General features: G+C 43.1%; 1 protein-coding gene across 2 annotated transcripts in view; it reads left to right on the top strand.

Moving 5' to 3' along the window:
• The first annotated feature begins 5,933 nt into the window (after positions 1-5,933).
• Ints3 (integrator complex subunit 3) overlaps positions 5,934-24,181 on the top strand; it is a 40,937-nt gene continuing 22,689 nt past the window's right edge. Inside the window, exons 1-4 of one of the 2 annotated variants that reach the window (XM_063250501.1) lie at positions 5,934-6,642; positions 17,384-17,467; positions 17,945-18,028; positions 23,725-23,838. In XM_063250501.1, the coding sequence (XP_063106571.1) occupies positions 6,490-6,642; positions 17,384-17,467; positions 17,945-18,028; positions 23,725-23,838 (435 nt within the window). In that variant the 5' untranslated portion in view covers positions 5,934-6,489. The remainder of the gene's footprint in view (positions 6,643-17,383; positions 17,468-17,944; positions 18,029-23,724; positions 23,839-24,181) is intronic. The other variant, XM_063250500.1, reaches the window with a different exon arrangement.

Here is a 24,181-nt window from a genome sequence, read left to right as displayed (position 1 = left end):
AAAGCAATTCGAAGGACAGCGGAGAGCTGCCAGAAGCTTCTCTAGTAATAAAAACATGAATCAACACTTCCCAAATGCCTATTTACTTTAACTCATAATCTATTAAAGTTTCACATGTGCAAGGTTACAGAACCAGAGAAAGGTGTTACCACCATGTTGGAGTTTATTACAGCAAACATGCTTTAATTTCATTTATCCATAACTTTTTTCTCACGAGGAGGTTGCTGGGGATCAAACCAGCAAGAACTTGAACTCAACTAGCCACGAATGCTACCAGTGAGGTACACCCCAGAACGTTTGCTTTTTAAGGGGTTGGGGCAAGGTTTTGCCACATTGTGCAAATGGCTTAGGATCCCATCCCGAGCTCACCTTCTGCCTGACATGCCTTGTGCACCCAGCTTTTTGTTCTGATTGTTCCTTATCTCCTCCATCCTCGAAGTACTGGGGATTGATCCTAGGGCCTTCACACTGAGCCCTTTTAAATTTGTTTTATTTCACAGCTGGCAGTGGTGCTGCACACCTGTAACACCAGCCCTGGGGAAGCAGAGGCAGGAGAACTGCTGCGAGTTTGAGGCCAGCCTGAACTGCACAGTGAGACTGTGTCTCAAAACAAACACCAAACATTAGGTCCTTTTTTTTTTTTTTTTTTTTTTTGGTACCCAAAATCGAACTCAGGACCTCACACTTGCCAGGCAGGTGGTGTGCTGTGCCACTGAGCTATATCCCTGGTCCAACAAAACAAAACAAAATAAAACAAAGCAAAACAAATTTATTTCAAACAAGGTCTCTAAGTTGCTAAACTGCTCAAGCTGAGTTTGAACTTGCAGTCTTCTTGCCTCAGCTTCCCACAGCGCTGGTATTACAGGCATGTACCACCAAGCCTCGCTCATTTTGTTTTTGTCTTTGTTTTTTTTGTTTGTTTGTTTTTTTCCTTTTTATCGGTACCAGGGATCGAACTCATGACTGCCTGCTTATGCCGCTGAGCTAAATCCCCAGCCCTGCTCATTTTGTTTTTTGTTGTTTTATTGTTTACATTCTTTATTTGCCCCTACTTTTAACTTGTGTTAAAAAAGGCAGAATCGTGTAGGGACAGAGCATGTTTTGGAGCCAGACCCACTGGGCTCACATCTTGGCTCTGACATTTCCTAAACCAGACTTAGACAAATTATTGAACTTCTCTGGCCCTCAGTTTCATCACACGTAAAGGGGGTAAGTAATAATACTTAACTCAAAGTGTATGAATTAAACACGTAAAGTACTTGGAATGTTTCCTGGAATGTAGCAAGCCCTTGATAAATGCAAGCTGTCTTTTATAAATACATACCTGAAAACCAGGTGTAGTAACCTGTACCTGTAATTCCAGCACCCTAAAATAGTTTTTTTGGGGGGTGGTACTGGGGATCAAACTCACAACCTCACACTTTCCAGGCAAGCACTTATGCCACTGAGCTAAATCCTCTACCCAGTTCTAGCACTCTGGGAGGCTGCAGCAGAAGGATCAAAAGTTTGAGCCCCGCCTGGGCATTTTAGCAACTTAGTGAGACCCTGTCTCAAAATAAAAAATAGGGGGCTGGGGATATAGCTCAGTGGCACAAGGACCTGCCTGGCAAGCATGAAGTCGTGAGTTTGATCCCTGGTATCAAAGAAAAAGAAAGAAAGGAAGAGAAAGAAAGAAAGAAAGAAAGAAAGAAAGAAAGAAAGAAAAAGAAAGAAAGAAAGAAATTAATTTAGGTTGGTCAGTCTGGAGATATAGCTCAGTGCAAAAGCACTAGGTTCAGGCCCCAGTACTGAAAAAAAAAGTATATTAAGAGTTATAGTTTATGCTATGCCTGTAATCCTAGCACTCAGGAAGCACAGTGAGACTATCTAAAAAATTAAAGCTTGATGAAAGTATAAATTTTAGAGAAGTAGGAAGTATACACACACACACACACACACACACACACACACACACACATATATGGGTGTTTTTTTTTTTGGACAGGGTCTCACTATGCAGTTCAAACTGCCCTTGAACTCACTTTGTAGCCCAGGATGGTCTTTAACTTGCAATGGTCCTCCTGCCTCAGCCTCCCAAGTGCTGGGATTACAGATGTGTGCCATCACACCTAGCTTATAAATAACTTTTTTTTTTTTTTTTTTTTTGGTACCAGGGATCGAACTCATGACCTTGCACTTGCCAGGCAGGCACTTATGCCAGCCCCATTAAATCCCCAGCCCCGTAAATACATTTTTAAAATAAGTTTCTTTTGGCAGGCGCCACCATGCCTGGCTATTTGTTTCTGATGATGCTGCAAACTGAACTCTATGTGGTGCTTATTTTAAAAATCATCAAGCATCCATGTTGGTGCACAATACATAATCCCAGCATTTAGGTTTAACAAATATTGTTTCTAACAAAATAAAAGAGTCAGAGATATAGCTCAGTAACAGAGGGTTTGTCTAACATATTCAAGGTTCTGTTTTATTTCAATCTGCATCTGTGTGTGTATGTACTGGGAATCAAATTTAAGACCTCACCCTTGCTAGGCAGGCACTATGCTGCTGAGCTATATGCCCAGCCAATGTATCATTTAAAGAAAAAAAAAAAACTGTCAGGTGTGATGATACATACCTATGATCCCAGCACTTAGGAGGCTGAGGCAGGGAAACTGCCATGAGTTCCAGGCCAGCCTGTACTACATAGCGAGACCTTGTCTCAAAAACAAAATTTTTTTTTAAATCCTGAAACAAATCAAAGTATGCATATACAGTAACATTCGTAAAATTTAAATAATCTTTCACACTCTATTTCCTATCCAACCAGGTCCCCATTTCAGATAATCAATATCACATAGTTTTGTATATGTTCCCAAGACAGTTTATCCTTTGACAGTTTATGTCATATATATATATAAAATCTTCTCAGTTTTTTAAAAACCTATACACAACTGTTTTGTGGTTCTTGTTTGAGATAGGATCTTGCCATAAAGTTCAGGCTGGCCTTGAACTTACTATGTAGCCCAGGCTGGCCTTGAATACACAGGGATCCTCTAGCCTCAATCTCCCTCCTGGGACTACAGGCATGTGCCACCACACTGGGCTACATTTTACTTTTTTTAATCTAATATATCTAATAATACTTACATGGGGTAATTTCCTATAATGATTTAAATTTGTATTGATCAGTGTGGCTAACGCCATGCTTTGTACCTAGAAAGAATGCAAATTGTACACAGTAAAACTGCAGATTAGGGGCTGGGGATTTAGCTCAGCAGCATAAGTGCCTGCTTTGCAAGTGTGTGGTTGTGAGTTTGATCCCTGGTACCAGTAAAAATACAAAAAAAAAAAAAAAAAACCTGCAGACTAAATTTTTAATTAATTTTTTTGGTACCGAGGATCGAAGTCAGGACCTTGCACTTACCAAGCAGCACTTGTACCGTTGAGCTAAACTCTCAGCCCCCCCCCCCCTTTTTTTGTCTTTTTGAGACAGGATCTCTCACTGTGCAGCTCAGGCTGGCCTTGGGCTCACTTTGTAACCCAGGCTGGTCTCCAATTTGCAAGGATTCTCCTACCTCAGCCTCCTGAGTGCTGGAATTATAAGAGTACACCACCACACCCAGCTAATGCAGACTAAATTCTGAAAGGTATTTTGAGAACAGCTACAGGACATGGTGGCACACACCTATAATCCCAGTACTCTGGGAAGTTGGGACAGGAGGATAGCAAATTTGGCCCAGCCCAGGGTTAGTAATTTGGCAACACCTTTCTCAAAATAAAAGTTAAAAAATAAGGGGTAGTGATGTACTTCACTGCAAAGGCCCCTAGTGCTTAAAACAAACAAACAAACAAAAATTGGCCAGCCAACATACAGGTCAATATGACTTGTTCAGCAAGACAGTGGCCATGGCCATCCCAATCCTTTATGGAATAGACAATGCTTCACCTACCAATAAATCCTGAAAATGGATGACACTGAAGAGTAGGGCCTATACTTTGGTTGGGAGATGGAGGAACAATTTGTCTGATAGCTTACACTTAATATACATAATAAAGTAAGCCAATTTAAAAGAGCATTCATAGGGGCAGGGGATTTAGCTCAGCAGCATAAGCACCTACCTTGCCAACAAGTGGTTGTGAGTTCAATACCCGGTACTGGAAGAAAGAAAAAGAACATTCACAGCATTCTGATAAAGTTAAATACAGTTTTTGCTGTTTGAGTCAGGGTCTCCCTATGTAGTTCAGGCTGGCCTCAAACTCACTGTGACCCTCCTGCCTCAGCTTCCTATTAGTTTTAAAAATTAAACAGGGCAATAAAGGAATGTACTAGTTGTTGGTGATGGTAGCACACACCTGTAATCCCAGCACTTGGCAGGCTGAGGCGGGATTGCCTTGAGTTTAAAGCCAGCCTAGACCATATAGCTCAAAATAAGCCTGAACTACATACTGAGACAGTCTCAAAAAAAAAAAAAAGTGTATTCGTTAAAGTAAAATACAAAATTACAAAATAAGTCGTCCTGTAGAGTATGATAACATTTTATTGTTGCCCTGATTCACTTTTTTTTTTTTTTTTTTTTTTTTTTTTTTTGTCTTTTTCGTTTCTATCGGTACCGGGGATCGAACTCACGACTGCCTGCTTGCAAGGCAGGCGCTTATGCCGCTAAATCCCCAGCCCCTGAGCTAAATCCCCAGCCCCTGCTCTGATTCATTTTACAGAAAATAAAACACAGCCGGGGATTTAGCTCAGCGGCATAAGCGCCTGCTTGGCAAGCATGGGGTTGTGAGCTCAATCCCTGGTACCAAATAAATAAATAAATAAATAAAACATGATTTTATTTGGATCAAATATCAAGCATTTACCAGGATATAGCTCAGTGGCAAAGAACCTGCTTGGCAAGTGCGAACTTGTGAGTTCGATTCCCGGTACAAAAAACAAAACAAAATAAACCGTGACCCATGTACATAAAACAAAAAATAAAATAAAATAAAATAAAATAAAAAACAATGAAGGACTGTGGCTCTGGCACAGTGGCAGAATACTTGCCTAGCAAGCATGAGGCCCTGGGTTCAATTCGGAGCCCAAGAACAAAAAAACGAGTGAAAGTCGTGTTCGGGACAGATGTAGGTCAGTGACAGAGTGCTTGCCTAGAGTGAACGAGGTCCTGTGGATGTCTTTGGATATGTGTAAAGTGCCACTAAAAAATGGGAAAATTCTACTGAAATACACAGACGGGGAACCAAGATGTTTAGACTGATTCACACACAATCAGACTACAATAAATTTAGCACAGATTAGAACCCTCCTCGCCGAATAATAAGAGCGATGATGTCAGCGAAATGGATCCGTCTGAGACTCAAAAGGAAGATCAAGATGGTTCTGTCAACAGCAAGTTGTTTAGGCTAGCGCTGGAACAACCGTAATTATCTAGTTTAATCAAGTGAGCCAATGCACAGTATTTTTTGCAGTATGAAAACTGTACTTTCAGAAGCTCCTGTGTGATGCTAAATTCAGGGGGCTGGCTCCACACCACGTGATGGCTTCTGCTGTGGAAGGGTGGCTCCCCTCTGTCTCCTGCACTGCCATGGCTGGGGTGTCTCATAAGCCCACCCAGGGAGAGTGGCATATTCCCACTGCCACCAGTTCAGGCGCGAACTGCAGGAAAATGCGGTCTATGGAGATACCAAGCATGCGCCTTAGCAGACACAAGCGCAGACTCGCTTTTTCCTGATCATCCCCGCACTCGCACCCGACCTCTGGTGTAGAGTACCCCGCCCCTGAGAGGAGGAGAAATACTATTGGGTGCACTGGCTGCCCATCAGACCAAACTCACTTCTCCGCAATACTATTGGCACCTGGGGAAAGGTTGGCCCGCAGTCGTCTGCCTGCCTCTTGGAGATCCCGCGCCACCGCGGAAGCCGCTATTGGCGGAGGCTAGCGTCTCTTCGGCTCATTTCCGGCGCGGGCCGCGACGGTCCTGCCCTCCCTGCTCCGTCTCCTCAGCGTTCTCACCCCCCGCCCTTCCACTATGGCTGCCTCTGTGTGGTGTGGGGAGAAGCTGGTCGTCCGTGTCCTCCTATAGCGCTACTGCTTTACCCCCACCCCCTAAGGTCCGGATCCATAGGCGCCTCGTTCCCCAGTCCTTGGGGCCACCAGGCCAGGAAGGTTTTCTGCCTTCCTCCTTTCCCCCCACTACTAGGGGCAGAAACTTAGCGTTTTCCCTCCTTGAGGGTCTGAAGGCAGAAAGAGCTCCTCTTAAACTTGAGGGGCGGGCGCCACTCTTCCCTGCTCTCGGGGTGCAAATCGCTCCCCAGCGCTCTTCAGAGCTAGCTAACGGCTTTTGCTAGAGCAACTGCACCACGGGCAGCGCCTGAGGCCGGTCCAGGCCGCGCCCTGCCTGCTCGCTGGTTCCTCTTGCTTCTCGTCCCTGGCAACCTAGTCCCTGAGTTCCCCACTTCGAGAACTTTCCACTCATCCACTCCCCGACCCTTTCCAGTCTCCTGGCTGCAGCCATGGAGTTACCGAAAGGAAAAGGGACAGCAGCAGCAACAGCAGCTGCTGCGGGAGCAGCGGGAGGTGCAGGAGGAGGAGCGGGAGCAGGAGCCCCAGGAGGGGGGAGGCTGCTACTTTCCACCAGTTTGGATGCCAAGGATGAGTTAGAGGAGGTAGGTGTGGGGGGTGGGAAGGGGAGTTATGAATTGGGCCGAGGAGGAATAGTGGGGGGGTCTCTACGTCTTTTGAAAGGTAGCAGGAGCTTCCTGCTCCTGGAGGAAGAAGTGCGGGCCAACTTCCTGGACAGGTTGTCATAGTAACAGCAGCCACTAGTATAAAAATGGGGGGGGGGTGTAGTGACGCAAGGGATACCGCGTCGAGATTTACCGACTTTATTTTTATTCCTTTAATCATGCATATCGCAGCTGTTTTTGCTATCCACCTTGTTACAAACTTAAGTCATGTATTAAGTTGAGAAACAATGTATTTGTGTAGATATTGAGACTGGTAGCCTGCAGCAGACCTTGAACTCTTATTAGCCGATTTCCTTGACTTCGTGTAGAAAACAGCCGATTGCCAGTGATGTTAATTAGGCACTTAGAATGAGTAAAGACTTAAAAGTGAGTAGTGTTCAGTTCAGCCTTAAACTGGGGTAAAACTGGGACAAAGGGAACTGCCCTCTTCAGCCCCAGATATGCCCACATACAAAAGAGAAAACACAGAGGTGCTGAGAAGAGGTTGGAGTAAGGCAATGCCATGAACCTAAGTGGAGATTTTAGAAGACTTCATAGGTGCCCCTTTTTTCCCTCTCATTCTTGTCTCCATCACCAGCCCAGAGTTGACCATGTATCCCTTCCCGTTACTGCACCCAAGGATACTTCTTACGAGTATCCTTAGGAGAACTGAGGCATGATTACTGAACTGTTTGAAAAACCCAATACATTCAATTTAGTTGTTAACCAGGGACAGGATGAGTATATTAAAGGCCCTGGCTCTTCACTGGTCTTTATCCTGCCCCTAACTTTGTCATATCCTTTATTAAATATTAGAGAGTAGGTAGGCAGATAGGTGAAACTCATAGTTACTTGAAAAATAGGTCAGCTACAAGGTGATGGAATATATATGCAAAAATGAACTTTGTGGATAAAGATATGGCCAAATAACTATGAGGCTATCATCATTTTAGCTTACCATCATGCTTTGCTGTATAATTCTGCAGAGCAAAATGAATAGTTTTCTGTTTCTGTCAACTAAGGTAGGTATGATTAAGAATTCTAAAATTAATATAGTCCCAAAACAAAAATGATCTATTTAAAAGCACTGAGCCAGGCATGGTGGTACATCCCTTTAATCCCAGCACTCCGACGACTAAGACAGGAGAATTACTTGTGAGTTCAAGGCCAGCCTGGGCTACATAGTGAGTTCAGGATCACCTGAACTACACAGTGAGATCTTCTCTCAAAAAGATAACAACAAGAAGAAAAGTAAGTGAATTAGGTGCAGTGTTGCATTCAGGGAGGTTGAGTCAGGTAGAGTGCTCCTAGATTTAATCCCACAGTCTCTCTCTCTCTCTCTCTCTCTCTCTCTCTCTCTCTCTCTCACACACACACACACACACACACACACAATTAGGTTTACCTTGCAATTTATTTATTTATTTATTTTTATTTTTTACCTTGCAATTTATATTATCCATTTTATTTTTTTAGACATGTCACTTTCATTGTGAAAATATTGAGTCTTGTATTCTAGCACTGGTGTTCTAGGGTTATAGAATGTCTATAAGGTCACTGCCTTTGATTCCTCCACCAGTTTGGATGAAAGGGAAAAGATTCCAAGAGTTGGATGGAAATTTGTTTATTACTTATCCTGGTACCTGCAGGGATCATTGTGCCTCTGATTTAATTTCTACCACAGGGTAGTACAGCATCCTGTTTTGAGCAGTCAACAGAACGATATGGGAAGGGAACATAAGGGAGAAGCATTTATTTTCTTGTTTTTTTAGACTGAGAGTGAACTTTCAACTGTATCCAAGACAGAGACAGAGAAGGTCTCTTTCTTTTTTTTTTTTTTCCATGATTTCCTTTATGGTGTTGATGTTTTCCAGTGTGTCTGAAACCCTACCCCCCACTCTTTTCTTTGCCCTTTGTCCTTTACATTTGAATTTTCCAGTAAGCCTTGTCACAGTTTTCTCCCCTGTGTATGAGTATGGGGGGTGGTTCTTTTTTTAATCCCTTTAGACCAGGGTGTCTAAGGGCAAGACTTACTGGCTTCTTCCTCTGGGTCTTCCCACAGATCTCTGCACACAAAAGTTACCAAACCTAGTGTTGACCAACAGACCTCTGCTTGTTGTGACTTGGTAATTTTCCATACAGGTCTACCTGTTAGTCAGAGGTAGCTTTCTGACCTTGTGTGCTCACTGTGTGTTGAGGCTGATAGAAAAATTAGGATAAGGGAGACCCAAGTATTTGCCCTCCAGAGTTTATCATCTAAAGACTTGAGGCCCCCCCAAAAAAGGACAGTTAGAAAAAAAATAGATAAGGACAATAAAGAGGCTGGGGTTATGCAGTTGACTATGGTTAAGAAGGCCCCTTAGAGGCCTGGGATGTGAGGCATTGGTCAAATACATCCCAATCAGGGGCTGTAACCCTTCTACCCTAGGGAATGGTGTATCCTTTCTTCTCTTTGACTTTATTCCTCCTCGTGAAGCCAGAAGTCTTCTTGCCCATCCCCATCCCAGTTTAGGTAGGGAATGAGAAAAATAGTACCAACACTGGAGGAGTGTAGAACATACAGTTCTTAGTTTCATGTGCTATCAACAACTCCTGTTTATTCCTTTTGCTAGGAAGGGATCAGTTCTTTGAAAGCGAGAGCTGTGGCCCAAAGCAGGCAGAATGTTTTTGTTTTTGTTAAATACTGGGCAAGTACTCAGCCTAGCCTGAAAACTTCTTCCTGATGCTGTGGATAATCAGAGTTGCATTTGGTTAGAAATATGTCCCCGTCTTAAGGAATTTCACCTTAAGGAATAATTCATAGCCTATCTGTAAAGAAAACCCAGGGACTGGGCTGTTGAGTGTGTTCTAATTTTTTTCCCTTAAATCATCATTTCACATTGTTGTACAATGTATTGCCTCAGTGTCTCGAGATTTTAGTTCTGCGTTCACCAGACAGTGCTGCCGCCCACAGTGGTTAAGGCCCTTAAGTCAGCCATCCATATATGTGGGTAAGAAGAGCTACCTCTGCTCGGAATCCAGGTTGTTCAATAACTCCTTACTCATGTGTGTCCTTGGGAATTTTGTAAGTTGGACCATATCTTCCTTTTTTTTTTTTTTTTTTTTTTTTTTTTTTGTCTTTTTTGAGACGTGGTCTCGCTATGCAATTCAGGCTGGCCTTGAGCTCACTTTGTAGTCCAGTCGGGTCTCGATCTCACAGCCATCCTCCTACTTCAGCCTCCCAAGTGCTGGAGTTACAGGTGTGAGCCAGGATCTTCCTTTTCTGAAAACATTAAATTTCATCCTTCAAGGGCACTAACTTCCCATAAGGGAACAGTTTATAATATACATTTTTTTTTTTTTTTTTTTTTTTAAATCAGACTGCCTGAGGAGGAAAGGAATTGGAAAAGTTAGGGATTTCTCTAACCTGAGTCTCCAACTTCAACTACTGTTGTTGTGGTAGTCATGGTCAGGTACTCTAAGTACTAGAAAAATTAGTTCAGGAACTCCTAGAGATGATAAATATTTACTCAGCTCTCTCAAGTGCTGTTACAGAGAGCTTGTTGTGAACAGAACTATTCTGCCAGCAGTTGTTGGCAGCTGCATGTATGATTTCATCTTTACTAAGAGCCCTGGGAGATGGGAAGAAGGGTACTGTAACTTTATGATAGGAATCAGGCTGGCCCTCTTTGAGGGGACGTGATCCTCTTTTCATCCTGAATGATTTATAATTAATTTTCCCACCCCTTTTGGACAAGTAATTTCTATAGTTCAGGAAGAGTGGTATTGTTTATACTTCTGCCTAAAAAGAGATGTCTCATTGCTCTTTGCCTTTATGCACTCATCCAAATTTACGACCCTCCCACTTTCTACATCTTTAGTTGGCTTCCCTATTATGAGAGGTCACTGGTGCTTGACTGGGCATGCACCCATGGAATTGACTCAGACTGGGGAGCAGAGCTTAGACTATCAGGAAGAGGCCTAGAGAAACTTTTTAAACAAGGCTCCGTGATAAGTTGTAGCCTCACACAAGGCTGTGTAGCCAGTTTTCCAGGATCTTGATACAGGATCCATCTGTTAGACCACCTTTTTTCTCCCCTCCCCTTCCCTTTGGTTTCCTCTCCTATAAAGCGAAGGTTTTCCAAGGTTAAGTAGGAAAGAGAACTTTTCAGCTTGTTTGGGCACTTGTTTATGTTGTAGAAATAATAGGGGTTGGAGAATCTGTTGTTTGTAGCTTTCGGTTTGTGCAGTTGTTGAGCCGCACTTTAGATCTTCACCTCCCCATAAGTGGGAAATTGAATCCAGGGCCTCACATAGAATAGGTGAGAGCTCTACCACTGAGAAACGTGTGGGGCCTTGAGTAGGTTCTCATTCAACTAAGGCTGTATGCCAGATGCTTTCCTATGTTATTTTATTTAATCAGCGAGCAGCCTTGAAATATGTATTACCTCTATTTTTCATAAGGTTTTTTTTTTCTGTTTTTGAGGCAGGGTTTAGACTGTGTAGTTTCAGCTGACCTTAAACTCTCAGTGTCACCCGGGCTGGCCTTCAACTTGCAGTGATCCTCCTGCTTCAGCTTCCCAAGTGCTGAGATCATAGGCATGTGCAATCATGCCCGACAATATTTTTTCTGATAAAAAAACCAGGTTTGGGGTGGGAGTCTAGCTCAGTAGCACAGCACAAGGTCTTGAGTTTAATCCCTGGTACCAGAAAAACAAAAGAAAAGAAAACCAGAGTTTAGAGAAACTGAGTAACTGGCCCAAGGTTACTGGCCTAAGGCTACCTAGCAAGGGGTTGGTTCCTTATATACTGTGCTTCCTGTCAGTTTGTGTTAGCTAGCTCTTGGTGACTTTTCTTGCTTCCTCTCTGTTGATTCAGCAGGAATCTTTGTGTGTGTGTGTGTGTGCCAGGGATCAAACTCATGACCTGATGCTTGCCAGGCAGGCACTTAAGCCACTGAGCTAAATCCTCAGCCCAAGGGATCTTTTTCTTTGATAGGAAGCAATACTACAATTTTAGGATGCTGTTGCTACTGCTTGTTTACCATCTCCCTGCCCTCTGAATCTGTTTGTTAACCTATACTGGGTACATTCCCTACAAGAATAGGCCAGATCCAGTGGCTGTAACTCACCTGCTACTCCCTGATAACTTTCTTGGGTAGAAAGGGATGATACTTAGAATAAACCTTGGCATGACCTGTGCCTATAACCCCAGCATTCAGGAGGCTGAGGCAGAAAAAGAGGGGCAAGTTCAAGGCCAGCCTGGGCTGTATCTCAAGACCCTGTCTCTCTCTCTCTCTCTCTTTTTTTTTTAAATATAGAAGCTGGACTAGGTGAGATGGAGCACAGAGCTTGTTAGTAGGTTGTGAGAGTCACAGCTCAGCTTTCATGTGATCTCAGCGCCTTTTCACAAGTACGCAGGTGCTACTTATTAAGGTCGAGCCTGCTGATCTGACCTAATTTGGGAAATACACCTGATGCTGGCAGTACAGTTGTAATATTCAGCTCTGGTGGTGTTGGCCTTTGGGTTGGAAGTTTTATCTCTGTCAGAGCTTTTGCCTTAGAACAAATTCTACCCTTTGCTGCTTTATGCTCTTACACTAGGTGGACATGCACAATCTCAGGATCACAGTCAGGAGAAACATGATTGTTTTCTAGGCTTGGGTTTCTTTCCCCTTGCCTTTATTGTCAGTTCCTCACGACACAGCTGTAGAACCTCTTCTCAGGGCCATGTTTTGTGTTGACCTGAGGTCAGGCGGAAGTGAAGCAGCCTGCTTTTGTCCAGGTTTTGCCAGCATCTCTGTCCCTGTGAATTTGTTTACCTTAAACACTTTTTTTTTTTTTGGTCTTTTTGTCTTCCTATGGAGTTCAGGCTGGCCTTGAGCTCATTTTGTAGCCTAGGCTGGTCTGGAACTCGCGGTGATCCTCCTGCCTCAGTCTCCTGAGTACTGAGATTACAGCTGTGCACACCATACCCTGCTACTTTAAACACTTTTTGAGTTAGTTGTCATGATAAAGTTTTAAAGGACTCTTGAGAAGTAGTTTAGTAGTTTAGGTGTTAATAGTGGAAGGGCTCTCTGGCTTTCCATAAGCTTAGCAATATTTAGTATCAACTGCTTCTTCAGAACAGGGACCAGTGACTGTCTTGTTAGAATTTTTGAGATAATATCTCTTGGTGTTTTCTTTTACTTTGCTTTGTTTTTGAGGCAGGGTGTCCCTCAGTAGTTCCGGCTGGCCTTAAGCTAGCAACGTAGCCCAGCCTGACCTCTAACTTGTAGTGATCAAGCCTCAGCCTCTTGAGCGCTGGGATGGCAGACGTGCACCAACACATCTGGCTGTTTAAAAACCTGCACACATGTTATGTTAGGTCGGCCTTGGAAACCACAGTGGCCCTCAAGTAAGTGTCAGTGCAGCTGCCCCTACCTTTAACTAGAGACTGGCATGTTTCACTTTGGCCTTTTGCTGTCATACCTTTTCTTTCCTCATCCTCATTGCTTGGTTACTTGTTTGTTTGTTTGGTTTTTTATTTTTTATTTTTTTGGGTCTTGCTCTGTAGTCCAGGCTGGCCTTGAACTTGTGGCAGTCCGCCTGCCTCAGCCTCCCAAGCGCTGGGATTACAGGTATCTGCCATCATACCCAGCCAGGTTCTCATCTTTCTGCTTGCCTTTTCCTTCATGACTGCTACTTTTTCATTTTACTCCTTAATTTTACCATACTGTGCCAGAACAAAACTTCTTAATATAATCAAGCTTAGCATGCAAATTGCTTTTTTTTTTGAGTTTTTAAAATTTTATTGGTACATTGTAGATACACACAATGGTAGTATTCATCATAGGGAATTTGTACCTATACATGATATATCTTGCTTTTTTTCCCATTCCCCTCCCCTTCTTTCAGCCTCTCTTTCCTTCCTGATTTATAAAAGCTTTGTTTCCAGTTGTTTTCTTTCTTTTTTTTTTTGTACTGGGATTGAACTCACGATCTCGCATTCACCACACAGGCACTTATACTGCTGACCTAAAACCCGGCCCTGTTCTTTCTTTTTTTTTTTCTTGTCCCTTCTTTTCTTTCTCCCCTTCTTTGGTCCCTTTCTCATTTGAACATTTTCTTCCTATTTCCCAATCAAAATGCTTTTAATCAGCGAGGCGTGGTGGCTCATGCCTGTAATTCCAGCACTCGGGAGGCTGAGGTAGGAGGATCCTTGCGAGTTTGAGACCAGCCTGGTCTACAAAGTGAGCTCAAGGCCAGCCTGAACTGCATAGCGAGACCCTGTTCAAAAAGGATAAAAAAAAATTTTTTTAAATGCTTTTAATCATCCTAATTTTTTTGTTGTTTTTGAGGTAGGGTCATATACAGTTGAGGCTGACCTTGAACTCACCGTGTAGCCTTTGCTGGGCCTTGAACTCATGACCATCTTACTGCCTCAGCCTCCCAAGTGCTGGGATTATAGGATTGTTTTCCGCCCCTTTGGTTTTCTAAGACAGGGTCTTGCTGTGTAGTTCAGGCTGCCTTGAACGTACCATGTAGCCTAGGCTGGTCTTGAACTGAAAGTCATCTTCCTATACAATGAGTCTATACAGTGAGTCCAGGACCAGCCTAGAATACATAGTGAGACCCTGTCTAAAAAAATTTTTTTTGGCATTGACACTTAATCATACATATTAATGAAAGTTCAGTGTGGCATTTCCATACATGCATACTTATCAAAGCCAGCCTCCCTTTACACTCCCCTCAGCCTCTGCAGCACTATTCTAGATACAGGTCTTTTGTTTTAGCTTTCACATGTGAAAACATGTAGCAGTTGTCTTTTTAAAAATTTTTATTAGTAATGTTTGCAGTATGCAATGTTTACATTTACTGTGGAGAATTGATACATGTGCTTAATACACCTTAATTCTTTTTATGTCCTCTTCCCCACTATCTGCTTGGCTTTTTGTGTCTGGCTTATTTTTGCTTAACATAATGTAATGTTCTTTGGTTCCACCTGTTTTTCTTTTTTTTTTTTTTTTTTCTTTTTATCAGTACCGGGGATCGAACTCACAACCACCTGCTTGCAAGGCAGGTGCTTATGCCGTTGCCCTACCACCCCTGTTTTTCTATAAATGACAGGGTTTCATTTTTTAAGAGAAAAAATTCAAAAGATAATATATTGCATATTATCTTTAGTCACTCAGAATATAAGATCACAAACTTTTCTTTTCAGTGAGCTAAGAAAATTAGCCATGAGGGGCTAGGAATTTAGCTCAGTGGCATAAGCACCTGCCTTGCAAGCAGGCGGTCGTGAGTTTGATCCCCGGTACTGATAAAAATGAAAAACACACAAAAAAAAGAAAATTAGTCATGTAAGTACCTTAACTATCGTACACGTGTGTACATGTGTTTATGTATTTGTTTGCTTTTCTGTTTCTTTTTCCTTCCCCCATCCCAGGTTCTCTTTCCTTTTGAACAGTTTCTTCCCATTTTACAGTATCTGTTGTACATTTTAGATCTTACTCTTTTGGCTTCTCACACTAGGGAGACAACAGGATGTTTACATATGTGAGTGTGGTTTATTTCACCTAAGTATATGGTCTGAGTTGCATGGACTCACTGTAAAAATCTCAAGTTGTCCTTTGTGGTTGAGTCAGACTCCACTGTATAAAAAGATCACATCTTTTTTATTCATTCCTCAATTGATAAAAAAAACTTGGGTTGTTTCCAAGATTGAGCTATGACAAAATGTGCTGCTGTAAACATGGATGTTTGGCTGTACTGAGATGCTTTTAATTCTTCTAGGAAGATACCTTGAAGAGAAATAGCTGGGTCCAGTGGGACCTCTAGCCCTAATTTTTTTGAGTAATCTCCACGCTGATTTCCACAGTGGTTGTACCAGTCTACACTTGCACCAACAATGGAGAAGGATTCGTTGTCCCTCAAGCCCCTCCAACATTTGCTATTGGTTGATTTCTTGATAGTAGTGATTTTTTCTGAGGTGAGGTGGAATCTCATGTTGTTTTAATTTGCATCTCTCAAATGACCAGTGATGTTGAGCATTTTTTCACAAATTTGTTTGCTATTTGTATTTCTTCATCTGAGAAGTATTTATTCATCTGAGGTGGCCATTTTTGGATTGAGTCTTTAAAGGACTGATTTTTTTTTGAGTTCTTTATATGTTCCCAATAGTAATCCTTTATCTGAGGGACAACTGGGAAGCATTTTTTCCCACATTGTGAGTTGTCTCTTCACTCTGTTGGTGGTCTCTTGTGCAAAGCTTTTTAATAAGATGAGATTCCAGTTGTTGATTCTTTGTGAATTCCTATGCTATCAGGATTTTATTCATAAGTTTTGGCCTACACCAGTGTCTTTAAGAGCTTTTCCTATTCTGTCTTCCAGCAGATTTAATGTATGTTTTAATATTTTGAACTTTGATCCATTTCAAATTTAGTACATAGCAAAAGATAAGGGTCCAATTTTAATCTTCAGTGTGTACAAAGCCAGGGATCCAACTCATGACTGCGTGCTTGCAAGGCCGCCTGAGTTAAATCCCCAGCCCCAAACTTTTTTTGAACTCACGGCCTGGGGCTTGCCAAGCCGGCACTTAAGCCACTGTGCAGGTCTCAAACTTTTTTTTTTTCTTTTTTTGTGTTTTTCCTTTTTATCGGTACCAGGCAGGCACTTATGCCGCTGAGCTAAATCTCCAGCCCCGAGGTCTCAAACTTTTGATCTTCCTGCTCAGCATCTCACAGTGCTGGGATTTATAATTAGATTCTTTTTTTTTGTCTTTTTCTTTTTTATCGGTACCAGGGATCGAACTCACGACCACACACTTGCAAGGCAGGCGCTCATGCCGCTGAGCTAAATCCCCAGCCCCTAGTGCTGGGATTTATAGACATGTATCATCATGCACCATCACACTTGGTTGTTATTTTCAGTGATTTGTGTGTGTGTGTGTGTGTGTGTGTGTGTATGTGTGTGAGACACATGGAATCAAACCCAGAGTCTTGTGTTTGCTAGGTAAGCGCTCAGCCACTGAATTCCACCTCCTGCTCATTCCTTTTTTTTTTTTTTATTTTGAGAAAGGAGCTTCTGAATTGCACTAGCTAACCCTGCACCCTCATCTGCTGTGTCTGCCTCCCAAGTAGCTGGCATGCATCACCATACCTAGCTATCTTTAGTGCATTTTATTAGAAACATGTGGTGTCAGTTTGTCTCATTATTGGTGATACTATCTTTGTTTTTTTCGTTTTTGAAGCAGGGTCTTAGTATATAGTACAGGCGAACTTTGAACTTTTTTATGTAGCCAGGCTAGCCTCAAATTTACAACAATTCTTTTGCCTCAGCCTCTTGAGTGCTGGGAGTATAGGAGTGTGCCACCATTCCTGGCTAGGGATACTAACTTTGATCACTTGGTTCAGGTGATACTGTCCAGGCTAGCCTCAAACACAGCATCCTCCTCCTTCTAAGGAATATAGGTATATTACCATACCTGGCCTGTTTACATTTATTAGTTGACATTCTACTGTAAGAAAGAGCTTTTCTTTTTTGAGACAGAACTAGAGGGTTGAGCATATAACTCCACAGCACAGTGCCTGCCTAGCAAGCGCGAGGTCCTGAGTTTGATTCTTAGTTCCAAAAAAAGACAGAACTAGAAACCTAGCCAGATTTGCATTTTTGGGAAATACTCCCTAAGTTTTATGTCACATATTGTTCTCATTGTTCCCCAGAGGTTGGAAAGGTGCATGAGCATTGTGACATCAATGACGACTGGTGTCTCTGAAAGAGAAGCCAATGATGCCCTCAATGCCTATGTAAGTATCACTCTCTCATCATACCTGTTTATGGTCCAGCCAGAAAGATGGAGTAAACAGATGTACATCACCTTGTGCACTGTGCCCAACTGTCAGTCATCTCTTAAAAGAAGGAAATCATCAAGATTTAAGAGTTGGTGGATGTTGTGGTGCACACCTGTGATCCCAGCAATGGGGAGGCTGAGGCAAGAGGATTGTTAGAAGTTTGAGACCAGCTTGGACTACACAGTAAAACTCTGTCTCAAAAAACTTGAAGATTTAAGAGTTGATCCTTGGGTGTATAATTTTGGTAGAGGACTAATCTAACATATATGAGAGCTGAGTTCAATCCCTACGACCTCAAAGAGCAAGAAAAGGAAAAGGAAGGAAATGTTGCTTCTTTCCGTGTCATGTTACTTGGGAGTTCCCAATTTTCTGGAAACTCTGCTCCAGTATACTACTTATAACGACTAGTTTCTTTTCCTCCCTCCATTCCAGGTTTGCAAAGGACCCCCCCAGCATGAGGACATCTGCCTGGGCCTCTTCACTCTTGTCCTCACTGAACCTGCCCAAGCCCAAAAGGTGAGACACTTGTGTGGACCCGCAGGCTCCTCAGATGGGATCTGTAACATGGTGGAATTTGCCATGTAAATAGTGTGCTGTCAGAGCCTTGGACTAGAGCTGAAGCATGTTCTCCAAATGTAATTTCAACTCCCATTTTACTCTGTGAACTGATTATTTTGTGACTAAAGTTTTTTTCTCCTCAGCTTCTGGAGCTAAAAGGTTAGTAAAGACAATTGTGAGACTGAAAAAGCAGCCGCACATCTAAGTTTTGGATATATGAGGCAGGGTTTGGGGGGCATTAATCTAAAGGAAAGAATAGCGGTACCAGGTCTGTTAGTGTTTTTATTCTGAAGTGTGTGACTTCTGTGTTGTAGCTTCTGCCATTGGCAGGTGAATAGGAAGCAGGCTTAAAATTATAGCAAGTACAATTTAGACAGACACAGTTAATACAGTAGCAATGATTAAGCAAATACTGGAGCCTGACTCCCCAAGGAACATGAAGGAAACCTGTTCTACAGTTCTTATAGGCTGAAGAGACTACGTGGAATGCTTTAAGTATTCCTTTCTGGAAGTGAGATACTAGACAGGATGATCTTTTCGAATTTATTTTTATTTTTGATAATACGATAGCAAAGTTAAATCCTTCCCAGATTTCTGCCTTTATAGCAGTTCTATGTCCTATGTGTATTGCCAGGATGATTTAAAGTTTGTGCCTGAAATCTGGCTTCAGATAAATTATACAAGAACAAAAGAAGAGCTCTGAGTTGGGAAAACTCAGCGTTCTCCTTGGCTTTTATCTGAACAAGGGTAGTATAGAAAGAGGCAGATATGATCTTTGCCTAGTATTCTACTAGGCTGTATGCAGAGAAAGTCTTGTTCAGGGCTCCCCAAACATGATACGAGTTTGATGGTTTTATCTCTTCCCCCCAGACTACTCTCCATTTACCTGTGAGGTGATTTGGAGTGAGAGATGTCCTTGTTTGTTCAGGGAAAACAAAAGAAACTTATTCCCAGGGATAAGGACAGGACTCTCATGTTCCTCTGATCTCACATAGCCGCAGTACTTGAATTAACCTCAGGGGCAGGATTTATGGGCATGGGAACCTGATATGTTTATATTTTTCTGGTACCAGCTGAGATAGGGTTTGAGGTGAGGGTGAATGGTGGGGCAGCAAGTATTCACAAATCTTTGGTTTTCTGAGAGAGTCCAGGCATTTGGGAACTTGTTGAGTAAAGTTGCTTTCATTTTCATACTAAATATATTGTTAAGACACCTGAAAACAAATGTCCCCAATTTGGTAGTGTGAAACAATAGTGTGATCCTATTGATTTAAAAGAAATTATTGCCAAAGATAAGGGTGGGTGGGTGGGGGTTAAGGTTTAGTTTTCATGTGTATGTGGGTGTGTAGGTGTGGCTAAGGATTGAACCCAAAGCCTTTTCACTGAGCTGTATCCCCAGCACCCTCTCCCGCTTTTGAGATAACATCTCACCGAGTTGCCCAGGCTGGGCTCAGATTTGAGTTCCTCTTGTCTCAGTCTCCAGACTGCTAGATAATAGGCATAAGCTACCAAGCTGCCTGGGTTTTCATGTGGAGTTTTAAAATACTATAGTTAGGCCAAGAGAGTTTGATGGTTTTATCTCTTCCCCCCAGACTACTCTCCATTTACCTGAGATAAAACCATCAAAATCTGATTGAAGGGTCTAGTTCAGTGGCACAAGCGCCTGCCTGGGAAGTGTGAGGTTGTAAGTTTGATCCCCAATACAAAAAAAAAAAAAAAAAAAAAAAAAAAACCCACATATAAAATACTACAGTTAAAGTCTTATTTAAGAGCTATAGATATAGCTTAGTGGTAGAGCACTTGCCCAGTATTTGTACAGCCCTGAGTTCCATTACCAACACCAAAAACAAAACAAAATCTTACCCAGCTCAGTGCAAATTAGTCTTTCCTGTGAAAAAGTTTGTTTCAGGTTAGATCTGAACCAGCCAGAGTAAATCTCAGCGGAGGGGTAGGATGTGTGGCATTTTTGGCTCTTTGCCTGGTTTGGCAGTGAGTGGCCACTGGGCTTTGCGTTGTAAATTTTTGTTTTGTCAGGAGTTTGGCTGTCCAGACCCAGCAAAGCCTTGAGCACACTTCTTTTTGCACTGTGACAACCCTGTGAAGATGGCCCAAACCCTCTGGGGAGAGAAAACATCTCACCCTAGATCTCATAACTGATTGGTAGTTGCACCAGATTCCTGCTCATGTGCTGAAAGTTTCCAAGTGGTACCTCTGAGGTTCTTAGCCTGTCTACCTGGGTCAGCCCTCTTCAGTGGATTAGGAAGACACAATCTTATCTGAGTGTGGAGTTGTCAGTAGTGATTCATTTGAAGACCCTTGAGCTGGGTCAGTGTATGTATGAGTTAGTGATGCATCTAGAGCTTTGATCTGACTTGAAAGGACTGAGATACATCCCCTGCTAATTAGCTTGTGACAGCACTATCCTATAGAAGTTTTAGGTGGGAGTTATTGATAAAGATGATCTTAATATATTGCATTAGGTTTCAGTTCAAGCAAAACAGGAATGTTTGGAGTTAATTGTTAAGTCTCCAGGTGGAGTTAAGATTCGATTATTCCTGAAAAATGGAAACAAAGCTTTTCTATGTGGGGAGGGGAAGAGGGGCTAAAAAGAGGTAGGGGAATGGGAAAAAAAAGAGTTAAGTTATATCATGTACAGGCACAAATTCTTTATGATGAATGTGATTGTTATGTCTATCTAAAATGTACCAGTAAAATCTGATTGAAGGGCCAGGGATTTAGCTCAGCGGCATAAGCACCTGCTTGGCAAGCGCGAGGTCATGAGTTCAGGTGTCTGTAGAGAGAAAAACATGCGTGGGGTAGGTTTTTGGTTTTGTTTAGTGATTGGACCTCACTACGTAGTTCTGCCTGGCCATAAACTCACTGTGTAGCCCAGGCTGACCTCAGACTCACTGTGGTTCTCCTGCCTCAGCCTCCCAAAAGCTGGGATTACAGGTGTGCACCACCACACCCAGTTTTGTTTGGTTTTTTGAAACAGCATCTCACTATGTATTCCAGGCTGACCTCAAACCCAATACAGTCCTCTTGCCTCAGTCTCCTTAGTGCTGGAATTTCAGGCATGTGCCACCAAACCCAGTTTGAATTAGGTAGATTTTTGTCATAGTTGTTCTTCCACTTGTCTTCCTCCCTCCTCTCCTGTTTCTTCTCTCTCCCCTCTGCTTCTTCTTCCTCTTCCTTGTGTGGTGCTGGGGATCCAACTCAGGGCTTTACTGCATACCAGACAAGAGATCCAATACTAAACTATACCCCCAGCTTAGTTGTATCTTCCCCCACCCCCAACCCCTACTGGGAATCAAACCCAAGGGTGCTCTGTTGCTGAGCTACAACACCAGCTCTCTTCATTTTTTGACAGGATCTTGCTAAGTTACCCAGGCTGACCTTGAATTTGCAGTGCCCTGCCTCAGCCTCCCACATACAGTAACTGGTAGGAATCCCACCATCTCACCTGGTTCAGTTGTACCTTCTTGATTTGCATCTATCCTCTTGGCAGCTATTATGAATGTTTATTTTTTTAAGTTATTTATTTTCTATTTGGTATCTGAGCTACACAGCTGGAACAGGCCTCTGTGGGAAACTGGTGAGGAGGCCAAGCTGGAAGCTTAAACTGTAGACCCTAAAGTCAGGAGATGAAGATAATTGGAAGGGGTCTCACAGTAATGCCAAGGTATCTCTCCCATAAAGGTCAGGACCCAAGGCTAGGCATTCTTGGTGTAGGTATTTAGCCCTGGAGGCAGCTCTGAAAGAAGATGAGGGGCTGGAGCCCAGCCTGGAATATCACTACAGACATTCCTACTACCGAGTTTGTTCCTACAACTAGGTCCTTGACTAGGTCATTAACTGAACTAGTCATTAAATGAGGAATTGTAAATAGGATGTACATTACATTATCCAGAACAAAGAAATGGTTAAAGGAAGCTCAGCTTGATGACTTTGCCTTTATTGCTCTTACATGAGGATATGTAATGCATAGCAGCACCTAACACTGCAGTGCTAAACTGTATAGTATAATCAGCACAGATTACAGCTGTGTAAATGAGATAGACTGTGCAAAAAGACACATGGAGGCTCTATAAACAAGGTGCACAGAACAATACAAGTCCAAGCAGTGCACTTGGTAAGTCTGAGTAGTTGACTGTTAGCCAGGTAGGTCACTAATCAAGGAGTATCTGTACTCTCAGCAAGGTCCAGACAGATGAGCTGACTCAGTATTGCCTGTCACCCCTCTTTGCTTTGAGGCCTTTTGCTGAGTTTCTGGTCCTTACTGAGTTTTTCCCTTCCATCTGTTTCTTGTCCAAGCCAGTAAACAAGCTGGCACGGAGGTTAGTAAGGCAGCTGGCAGTGTCAAGAATATGATACTCTTGGTACCCAGCTGCCATGTGTTCCTAGCAGTTAAGATTAGTAAAAGTCCCAGATGGAGTCTGGAATTAGGGAGTGTCTGCTGTCTTCATTTGAGCCTGTGTGTCTTAGGAGACCTGTCCTCCTTCCCTCTTCTAGGCCTGTTGCACATTTCTGAGACTTCTGCTTTCAGATGAGCAGACAAACTTCCTCTGGGTCTTTGGCCTGATTCTGATTTTCCTGGGCTGCCTCATCCTCTCTGCCTATCTTGTAGCTTACCTCTGGGAGTCTGTAGGGTTTAACTGTCCAACTGCTGACCACATTAGAGCCACCATTAGTTTTCTTTCCTTTTTTTTCCCCCCTTTTTGATGGGGTCTCACTATGTAATTCTTGCTGGCCTTGAAATACTATGTAGCCCAGGCTGGCCTCAAACTTGCAGCGATCCTTATGCCTCAGCCTCCCACGTGCTGGAGTGCTGGGAGTACAGGCTTATGTAAGGCTGTTTGTTGTTTTACTCTGGATGCTATCCAACTGGCCTTCAGAGGTTGCACCTAATTTTTACTCATTTGAATGAGACCTTGACAGGCTAAAACTCAGCAGGCTAAGTTGGCTGCTAATGAGGTTCCCTAAGGTGTTTCTCCAGGGGTCTAGTGTTATAGAGAGAATGGGGAGGAAAGCTCTTGGGGAGGGCACAGTGCCTTCCCCTCACATCCCCAAGGGATGGGGACAATGAAGGACCCTTCCTGAAATATTGGCAGAGGCAAAAGGCATCCCAGAGGAAAAAACACATTAGGTTAAGAAAGTTATTTGGTTCTGTCCTTTCTCTCTGTGGTCCTGATCTCTTAATGTTCCTTTTGCTGCATCAGGCTGGGTCAGAGCAGGTGAGAGCACCTCTGGGTTCCTTCTGACTTCTTCAGCCAGACTCATTCAGAGTGACCTTTTACTGGCAGATGAAAAGCAGATGGCCTCCACCTGGTTTTGCTCAGCTTGTGGCATCAAATGGTGACACTTCCTAAGAAGGGAGGAAGGGGCACAAAGATAGAAACGAGGAGCTTTGCCCAGTAGGTTTTCTTCCATTGTTTAAGAAGAGACTTTTCCCCATCCTGTATGACAGAGCAAGGGTAGGTTGGGGGTAGAGAAGCCCTGTGGAAGGAAATGTCTGTAATAGAAAGTGTTGCACTGCCTCTCAGTGTTCCCTCGGTGTTGTTTAAGTTTAAGAGACGGGCAGTTCTACTCAGGGTGGGCGGAATCAAAAGTCTTCTCTTCATTTACTGGCTGCTCACACACCTCACTTTCCACAGTGCTACCGGGACTTGGCTCTGGTGAGTCGTGACGGCATGAATATTGTTCTGAATAAAATCAACCAGATATTAATGGAGAAGTACCTGAAGTTACAGGATACCTGCCGCACTCAGGTAAGGCCAAAAGGAGAGGGGGCCAGGCGTGGTGGTGCATACCTGTAATCCCAGCACTTGGGAGGCTGAGGCAGGCGAATCACTGTGAGTTGGAGGCCCGCCTGTGCTGCCAAATGAGTTCCAGGCCAGCCTGAACTGCGTAGTGAAACCCTGTCTCAACAAGGAAAAAACAAACAAAACCCCCCAGAAGATCCAAGGGCAGAATATGAGTTTAGTGTGCACAAAACCCTGGGTTTGATCCCCAATACCACCCCTGCCACCAAAAAAAGAAAAAGATCCAGCTCAATAAAGAAGGGATCCTCCCCAAGAAGTGATGGAGGGAGGAATTGAGGCCCACACACCC

Source organism: Cavia porcellus, unplaced genomic scaffold (genome assembly GCF_034190915.1).
Source record: "Cavia porcellus strain 051 isolate PalLab524CR breed Dunkin Hartley unplaced genomic scaffold, mCavPor4.1 scaffold_6, whole genome shotgun sequence".
Taxonomy (NCBI): domain Eukaryota; kingdom Metazoa; phylum Chordata; class Mammalia; order Rodentia; family Caviidae; genus Cavia; species Cavia porcellus.
The sequence above is the reverse complement of the archived record's forward strand: the minus strand, read 5'-3'. Positions and strand labels throughout refer to the sequence as shown.